Raw genomic sequence first — 10,367 nt, 5'->3', positions numbered from 1 at the left:
TTTGTTTCTCCTTATAAAATGAACTATTAAAACATAATATGATTGAGATTAATTATTCAACATCTATTTCTGTTTGAAAGTAGGTAAACGGTCCCTGAAAGTCAAGATCAAGACTAAGATTGCCCATCGAACGTAGCATCCTCGTGTGATTAGTTCCCTCAGTAGTTGGCAAAAGTTACTGCCTGCACACTGTGCAGTGAATGAATCTACCAACCAACCCTTTTGTTTGCGATTTCAAAGCCACAGCTGCTTGGGGTTTGAGCACTGTAACTCTTCAACCAACAGTGGAACACTTTGAACACAGAGAAGGGCACAAAGCAACATACGGTACCATAGTCATAATTGTAAGTAAGGTGGCCAAATGTAATACTGCATACACATTAAGTTCAGGGAAAATGTGGAGTTTTTAATTTTTTTCTACATATATCTTGCCAAATTATAGGTGCATCTTATATGGCAGGAAATATGGCATGTTTTTACTGCAATATAGTTTACTGGATGTGATTTAACACCATCTGGGCTTTTTTGTGTTGAGAGGAGTGGAGTGAGTCATGGGAGTCCTGCATGCTTGGGTGACATCTCTATCCACTCTGTAGTACCTGGCTGTGTTGTGAACTGTTGTCAGGGTGGAGCGAGGGTGTGTGTTCATTATGGCCATGACTTATGATGATCCTACCCACGTGTGGCCCACCACCCACCTGTAGATGACTGGTGGCAAGTGTCCTGTAGAGCAAAGATTTTACATGGACTCCCTTGTGAGCCTTTCAAAGTCGTCAAGGTGTGCTGTATTGTCGAAGACTTTGGAGGTGTTTCCAGATCAATGTTTTTTTCTCTCTCTGGGTCTCTTGCTCATGGAGGACTTGAATGGAGGAAACTCCAGTTTAATGTTTATTGTTTAATGTCTTTTAAAACAATTACTAAACTTCAATAAAGTAATTAGCTGTGCTGGTATTATAATTGCTTGTAATGATGTCATGATCACTGTTGTGAGGTGGCCAGCAGATGGCTGCCTTGCACACCTCAGCCCTGCTTGCTGTGGGAACAGATTTATGATGGTGATGATGAGTACTGTTAAGTTAGTATCTTTATTTTTATTATTTAAGTTAGTATTGCTGTTTGTATAAATGTTACTAATAACAAGGTCATCAGCATCATCATCACCATCTGGTCTTTCCTTCGTCCTCCCAGGATCATCTCAGGGCCGGCAAGCCTCTGGGACCAGACAAGCCTATCCCACGCTGCTCACCCTCCAGCTGGCAAGGTGAGTGGTGGGTGTGGGTGTGCGTGTGGGTGTGGGTGTGGGTGGGTGGGTGTGCATGTGGGTGTGGGTGGATGTATGGGTGTGTGGGTGTGGATGGGTGTGGGTGGGTGTGACCGTGTGTGTGACCGTGTGCGCGTCCGTGTGTGTGTGTGGGTGGGTGGGTGGGTGTGTATGATTTCATATTTATGTATAATATTTTTATCTATGTGCATGACTATTGATGTTAGTTTTTCCTTATTGTGTTTAAAAGTGTTATGTTTTATGTTTTGTGTTTAGTTGCTTTATGTTTCCCTTAATCTGTTCATGGTTACTATTTGACTGCTCTTTTTTTCTGTGATTCCATTCTTTGTGAGGCTCCCGTGCATTACTGTGTTGTGTCTTTCAGCTACGAGAGTCCTGCATGGAGGGAGCGCTCAGACTCCTGCTCTTCCACCAGCCACCGCTCAAGAGCCTCCACCCCTGGTGAGGAGGAGCAGTCACGGGGACTGGTCAGCAGCAGCAGCAGCAGGTCATTAGGTGGGCCAGTGGAGGGGCATCCCAGTCCAGGAGCCAACATCCTGCCCATTGTGGAGGTGGAGGTGATGGAGAAAAGTCCCCAGCCAGAATGTACAGGAGAGGCGGACATGGAGGACCCATTGGCTGCAGACACACAGGATCCACTGGAGGAGAATCAAGACACAGAGGTGAATGGCTCTGATGGTGCCTTGATGGGGGAGGAAACTCTGGACCCCTTGGCTGATACTGGGGACCCACCAGAGGTAAATGAGGACCCCCTGGCAGACACTAATGTCCCCACATTGGGTGACACACAAGACCCACTGTCCACAGAGACTCCAGATTCTCTTGCAGAAATTGAAGACCCCCTGACAAACGAGGATGACCCAGCAGACCCCCTGGCCACAGAAACAACAGATCCACTAGCAACGGAGATACAGAACACTCAGACAGTTGAGACACAGAATTCTTTGGCCACAAAAATGGTTGGCTCCTTGCCATCTGAGGCACGAAACTTCTCAGGGAGTGGGACAGAGGACCCTTTGTCCACAGAGGGAGCAGAGCAGTCAGTAGAGGATACAGACAACTCTCCTGAGAATGAGATGCAAGACCCACTGTCAACTAACCTTGTCACTGAACCACAGAACCCCATGCTGACAAAGACCCAGACCCAGCCAGTGGCAGAAAGGGTAACAGGTCATGAGGCTGACCCAGCAGGGAGAAACCACCAGCTAACCCAGCCAGCCATCCTGCAGAGGACCATCAAGCCAGATCCCTCAACACCACCACAGTCCCCAGTGTTGCCTAATGCTGAAACACTATGTGAGGAGGAGGTGGACAGAAAGCCATTCCTTGGGCTTAGGAGTGGCAGCTTGACAGAGTCAGAGTTTTCTGCTGAAAGTATTGACATAGTGAATGAGAGCAAGAGTCTCCCAAGTCTTAGTGACAACTTTTACAAAGCCGGGAATGAGTCAGCAGCACAGATGAATGATTTATGTCCAAGCAGCATCACTCCACACCTGTCTGACGCAAGTCCTGCCACTGCCTCCCCCTCTGGGGAGACTCCAACCAGCGGCAGCGACAGGGCAGGGGAGTTTGACGCCTTGGAGGATGACCTCTTTGGTGGTGGTGCAGCAAGGGATGGTTCAACCATGCCAGCCAGTCCAGCAGAAAGCCTTGAGGAGGAGAGTGAGAGTGCTGGAACATCCCCTAACACAGCAGTGATTAGTAAAGCAGAGCGGAAAAAAGAGCGGATGTCCCCTGTTCCTTGTTCCTTCAGACAGAGAACTTCATCAATATCACCCACCAGCCCCTCAGCCTTGCCTGCACCTCTCACCATTGACATCACACCACAGAGGCACACATCAGAAGACTCGGATGACAGCAGCGGCTGTCCATCTCTAACCATCAGCCCATCTCAGCCAGAATGCAGCTCATCTGTAGAGGCTGCTCCCGGCAACACTGCTATCACATCCACCTCTACCAACACCACTACTAAACTTACCACGTCCAGTGCCAACACTACTAATGCTAGCACTACACTTACTTCCCATGACAACACTACCACTAACACATCTACTACCACTACTGCCAACACTCCAAACACACCCACCACTGTCAGTAGCAACATGTCAGCCATTGCCAGTATCACCAGTAGCCCCACCACCACACAGATCACTGCCACCAGGACTACCACCGCCTCACACACATCCAACACAACCCTCATCACCAACACCACAACCACCACCCCCACTTCTACAGTCGCCAGCACTCCCACACCCACCCATACATCCACCTCCACACGCAACACCACCACTACCACACTCCCTCGAACACCAGCTGTAGTAGTAGAGAAGAAAAATCAAAATAACACAGATACCACCACCACCATCACAACAACAACCACCACCATTGCCACCTCCAACACCACACCACTTACCAAGCTCAGAATGGGAAGTACAGAGCCCACCACCACAACCACAGTATCAACAAAAGGCAGTACAGCCCCTCAGGTCCCAGCAACCACGACGATGCCTACCACTACCACTACTAATACTACCACATCTGCTCCTGCCCCCACTACCACCACTACATCCTCCACCCCAACCAACACCATTACCACCTCTCCAGTAACAAAGAGGAATGAGATCAAAAAGGTTCTAGCAAAGAAAACCACAGCAGGGGCAGAAAAGAAGGGAGCCGTAGGAGGTGAAAAGAGCACGAAGGGGAATAAGAAAACCATTACACCCAGCAGAGTAGGACAGCAGGCCAGCACCACAGCCACAGAGAATGAACAAGCTGAGCAGGCTGATATAGAACCAACTTGTACAACCACTTCTTTACCTACTAAGCAAACCAAACAAACAGCTCAAGAGACTACCACAGCATGCAAAGAGATCCAGCAAACCAGCACCACAGCCACAGAGCATGAGCAAGCCAAGCAAATGAACATTAAACCAAGCAACACAGCCACCTCTTTCCCTGCCAAGCAAACCAAACAAGCAGCTGAAGAAAACACTACAGCTACAGAGTGTGAACCAGCCAGGCAGAGTAACAGAGAGCCAGTCACCACAACCACCTCTTCACCTGCCAGGCCAACAACTGAAGAAAACACAACAGCTACAGAGCGTGAACCAGCCCGGCAGACTAACAAAGAACTAACCAACACAACCACCTCTTCACCTGCCAAGCAATCTAAGCAAACGGCGGAAGGAAACACAACAGCCAAGGAGGAACAAAGAAAAATTCCTTCAGGCACCACCACCACCATTGCTACCACTGCTTCTACTGGTGCTGCTTCAAAGGGCGCTGAGATTATGGTAGCTAAAGACACTGACAGCAGATCGATTACTTCTTCAGATAGTGAGCAAGCAGCCAGCATCACAAGCAAGGAAGCAAAGAACACTTACCAAGAACTCTCAGCAAGGGATAAACAAGCTGGACCGGGAGACACTACCAACATAACACCTGCTACCACAACTACCACCACCATATCAACTGCTACATCCACCACCACCACCACCACACTTGCTCCTACATTCACCACTGCCTCCCTTGCAGCTACTACTACAACAACAACTTCAGCTGCCCCTACCACAAAGACCATTACAGCAGCTGCTACATCGGCTACCAACCTTGTTTCTGTTACATCCACTACCACCAATACAGCTGCTGCTACTTCCACAGTTACCACCAAAGCTGCTTCTCCTTCATCCACCCCAACAACAACAGCCTCCATGTCCAAATCATCCACCATACCTATGACCTCCACAGTGGCTGCTGCATCCACCACCACTACCACTACTACTGCTAAAGTGAATACTACAGAATCTGCCTCCACCTCCTCCACCTCTACGATTACTGCTGCTGCTTTAACTACCACCACAGCAGTCACTCTGTCCACCATCGCCAGTGCACCATCGGCAGCAGCAGTAGTGGAGAAGACAGGTGACCAGACGAAAAGCAGCACACCCTCCCATGTACCCTGCACTCTCACAGACATCAATCAGCAGAGGAACACAGGAGTGGGCCAGGACAAACTAAGACAGGGGATGATTCAAACTAATGATAAAATAACTGAAAAAGGTGACCAGGTTTCCCAAAAGCACCACAACTCCCAAGATTATAACCAGGAGCCGCAGAAAGATGATGAGTCACCAGTAACTTGTGAAGTGTCTCTGAAGGGCCATGTTGCCTCAAAAACCCCTCAGTCAATAGATAGTACTTGTGCATCCTCAAATAACACCCAACAGCCTTCAGAGAAAACACCGCCACAAGGCTGCGGAGAAGTAAATGGCCAGACAGTGAGTAAGGACATCAGTGCATCAAAAGAGACAAAGAGTACAGGAGAAATAAAGACAGGTTTTGCAATCAAGGAAAGAGAAAAGGGAGAAGGAGCAGACATTAAAACAGATAACAAAACCCAAAAATCTGTGGAAGACACGACCCAAACAGAAACAAAGAATCTGCAGAAAGCTCCAGATACCCAAATGGAAAGAGCCAAGGAGCAAGAAGACACCAAGAAAAAGAAAATACCAGATCAAAACCTTCTCCTGGAGCCCGACAATCCCATCATGTCCACCTCAACAACAACAGACAAAGACAAACCTAAACATTCAAGCAAAGATGAGGAAGCCATTGACGTGCCTTGGGAGAAGCTGGTGAAGGGAGGGAAGCTGTCACTCAAGGTCTCCATCGACAGGTCCATCATCAACATCGAGGAGTCACTTGTTTCGTCCGGCCGTTGCTCCTCTCCACCCTCCGCTGAGTGTGTTGAGTCTGGTGGAAATAAAACCCAGAATAAGCAAGGCAACCAAAACAGAGATAAGGCTGCCGGTAGTCCTCAGGCTCCCTCACACCCAGCATCACCATCAAACACACTTAGTTCTCACTCCTCCAAAGATGGGGACAAAGACCAGACAAGTGATGATCAGGAGCCAGATAAGGAAAGTTCAGCAGCAGAGTCTTCAAAGGGCAAGGAGGAGAGCCACCACCACCCAGATCACCCCAAAAGCTCCCAGGGTGCCTCAAGGAGAACAAATCAAAAAGGGCTCAAGAAGGATCTCAGGAACAGCAGCAAGAAGAGGCACCACAGCTCCCCCCATGACCATGCAGAGGGAGAGAAGAGGCTAAGGACACTCAAGGAAAGGTCGGAGAGCACCATGAAGTCTCCTCAAAGTAAAGAGACTCACAGAACCAAAGATATGAAACCAACACCAGCAGAGCCTTTCCCCATCTCCACCGTTGCCACCACCACCACCACCAATACTGTCACCAACACCAGTACCAATACCAACACCACCAATACCACCAACACCAACATCAATACCAATACCAACACCACCAATGCCAACACCACCAACACCAATACCAACACCACCAATGCCAACACCACCAACACCAATACCAACACCACCAATACCAACACCAACACCACCAATACCAATACCAACACCAACCCCACCAATACCAACGCCAACACCAACCCCACCAGCACCAACACCACCTCCACCAATACCAACACCAACCCCACCAATAGCAGCACCACCAATACCAACACCAACACCAATACCAACACCACCAACACCACCAACACCAATACCAATACCAACACCAATACCAGCACCACCAATACCAATACCAACACCAACACCACCAATACCAATACCAACACCAATACCAGCACCACCAATGCCAACACCACCAATACCAATACCAACACCAACAACACCAATACCAACACCAACACCACCAATACCAACACCAACCCCACCAATACCAACACCAATACCAGCACCACCAATGCCAACACCACCAATACCAATACCAACACCACCAACACCAATACCACCAATACCAACACCAACCCCACCAATACCAACACCAATACCAGCACCACCAATGCCAACACCTCCAATACCAACACCACCAACACCAATACCAATACCAATACCAACACCAATACCAACACCACCAACACCAATACCAACCCCAGCACCACTAATACCAACACCAATACCACCACCAACAACACCAACACCGCCACCGCCAATACCAGCACCACCAATACCAACACCAACACCACCAATACCAACAACAATACCAATACCAACACCAACACCACCAATGCCAATACCAACACCACCAACACCAATACCAACACCACTAACACCAACACCACCAATACCAACACCACTAATACCAACACCAATACCAACACCAGCAACACCAATACCAACACCACTAACACCAGCACCACCAATACCAACACCAACACCACCAGCAACACCAATACCAACACCACTAACACCAACACCACCAATACCAACACCAACACCACTAATACCAATACCAACACCAGCACCACCAACACCAATACCAACACCAGCACCACCAATACCAACACCAGCACCACCAAAGCACTCACAAAATCCTCATCAACATCAGACTCAATCCAAGAAGATCAAACACTAGGAGAGTCCACATGTGCCACGGGATCCTCGCAGCCAAATAAGAGTGTAGTTGAAGGTGCCTCTGCTATCCCACCAAGACCAAGACCTGAGGAGGAGGCAGAGGCAGGCGACAAGGACGTAAGCTCAGGCAAAACAGAAGACACAGAAACATCACCAGAAGGAGCAGTTTCACCAAATGGAAAGTCAGACAAGGCAAGCAACATCAACACCACCAACAAACCTGATACTGAAGACAAGGAAGTAAAAGATGTTGACAAGAAAACAAAAGATATTAATGAAAGTAAGGTTGATGATTCTCACTCTGGGAATAAAGGCAGCAATTCCACAGTATTAAATTCTGTAGAAGCAACATCACCGAAAGAACCCACAGAAGTAACAGCAAATACTCAATCCTCCACTCCATCTAGTAGCTCACAGCACACTGAGGAAACCAGCAAACTACCAAAGAAGATAACAGAAGAGAAGGCAGAGAAAGGCAATGATGCAGCATATAAAGACGATGCTGATGTTGAAGAGAAAAGCAAACACACGGCAACTGTCAATGAAAAAACTTCAGAACCCACAGAGGACAAAGAAGAGAAGAGTGAGGAAAAAAACAAGAACAATGACACAAAGGGACACAAACATCTGGTGGAAGAAGGAGCACCCAATGCACAAAATCCACCCAAAAGTCCAGAGCCCAGTGACAGCAAGTCAGTTCCGTCACCACCCATCTCAGACTCACAAGACTTGCCCAAAAGATCAAAGGCCTTGGATGCCAGGACAGACTCTTCCACACACAACAGTTCCAGCAGCCAGGGAACCTCCAGTCCAACAAGTGGGGTGCCCTCAGAGAAGCATGGCTCCCCATCAGAAGCCAAGACCAAACAACCATGTGCTGTTGAAAAAAGCCAGGGAGGAGCACATTCCCCTCAAAAAGCCAACAGAATCTCCCTCTCGATCATGACATTTGGTGTTGACAATGACGAGTGGGCCCTCAGAAAAAGGCAGAGTCCCAAGCCCACCCCTCAGCAGACGCCAGTCCCAAGTACCAGTGAGAAAGACAACAGTACGCCAGAGAAGACTTTGGAGACCATCAAGAAGGAAAGCTCAACGCCAGGGAAGTCGTCATCATCCTCAGGGTCAGGGAAAAGATCAGCATCCCCAGTCAAGGCCAGTAACCGTTCCAAGTCTCCCAAGGTCATTGTGGTGAAGGAAACACTCTCCTCAGGCTTTGATATGATGATGCAGAAGGTCTTTGGTGAGGACAAGATTGCAAAGGCCGTCAAAAGGAAGAAAAAGAAGCCACTCCAACCCTTAAAAGTAAAGAAGCTAGTTGCAAAACCATCAGAAGGCAGCAAGTCAGAAAGGGCAACAAAAACAGAGAAACCAGGGAAAGATAAAGTCAAGAAAAGTGGGCAGGGAGGAAGCACTTCAAGGAAAAGGGAAAAAGGTGACTCATCATCTCAATCATCCAAGAAGAGTAAAGTGACAAAGAAGAAGGTTCACCCTGGAGATTCATCGGATAAGACAAAGAGCTCGTCCTCGGAGAAGAGCAAGACAACATCCACATCACATGACAAAGACAGTGCCACATCTTCATCACCACCAGAGAAGGAAAAGCCCTCAACATCAGACAAGAAATCCTCCCCATCATCCTCCCTAGTTAAGGAAAAGCCACTGTCTTCATCCACAGCAAAGGAAAAGTCTTCGCCTACACCCACCGATAAAGGAAAGTCCTCATCTTCATCGTCAGAGCAGGACAAAGCTCCGTCTTCACCATCAGACAAGAAGAAGTCCCAATCATCTCAAGAAAAGGATAATCCCTCGTCTTCATCCACAGAAAAAGCAAAATCCCCATCATTGCATAAAGGTAGACCCTCATCATCATCCCATGGGAAGGAAAGTACCCCATCATCGTCCCAAGACAAATCAACTGTAGTACCACAAGAAAAAACCCCACCATCATCCACTGACAAGTCTCCATCATCTTTGAAAGACAAGGAACAGCCCCCGTCATCACCCAGTGACAAAAAGGATTCACCGTCGTCATCCATGGACAAAGAAAACTCATCATCATCATCTAAAGAGAAACAGAAGCTCCCATCATCACCCCTGGGCAAGGACAAGCTCCCTTTATCTTCTCCAGACAAGCTCCCATCTTCATCCCCCAGCAAAGATGACTCCCCATCATCAATCAAAGATAAGCAAGAGTCCCCTTCCTTAGACACAGACAAATCCCCATCACCCCAAGACAAAGAAAAGTCCCCATCACCCCAAGACAAAGCCAAGTCCCCGTCACCCCAAGACAAAGCCAAGTCCCCATCACCCCAAGACAAAGCCAAGTCCCCATCACCCCAAGACAAAGCCAAGTCCCCATCACCCCAAGACAAAGCCAAGTCCCCATCACCCCAAGACAAAGCCAAGTCCCCATCACCCCAAGACAAAGCCAAGTCCCCATCACCCCAAGACAAAGCCAAGTCCCCATCACCCCAAGACAAAGCCAAGTCCCCATCACCCCAAGACAAAGCCAAGTCCCCACCCCAATACAAAGCCAAGTCCCCATCACCCCAAGACAAATCAAAGTCCCCATCACCCCAAGACAAAGCCAAGTCCCCGTCACCCCAAGACAAAGCCAAGTCCCCATCACCCCAAGACAA

General features: G+C 48.4%; 1 protein-coding gene across 1 annotated transcript in view; it reads left to right on the top strand.

Moving 5' to 3' along the window:
* The window catches only part of LOC127005290 (uncharacterized), a 94,171-nt gene that overhangs the window by 48,732 nt on the left and 35,072 nt on the right, over positions 1-10,367 (top strand). The window contains exons 14-15 of the mRNA XM_050874084.1: positions 1,189-1,261; positions 1,647-10,325. Of these exons, the coding sequence (XP_050730041.1) occupies positions 1,189-1,261; positions 1,647-10,325 (8,752 nt within the window). The remainder of the gene's footprint in view (positions 1-1,188; positions 1,262-1,646; positions 10,326-10,367) is intronic.

This window comes from Eriocheir sinensis, chromosome 29, assembly GCF_024679095.1.
Source record: "Eriocheir sinensis breed Jianghai 21 chromosome 29, ASM2467909v1, whole genome shotgun sequence".
NCBI lineage: Eukaryota > Metazoa > Arthropoda > Malacostraca > Decapoda > Varunidae > Eriocheir > Eriocheir sinensis.
The sequence above is the reverse complement of the archived record's forward strand: the minus strand, read 5'-3'. Positions and strand labels throughout refer to the sequence as shown.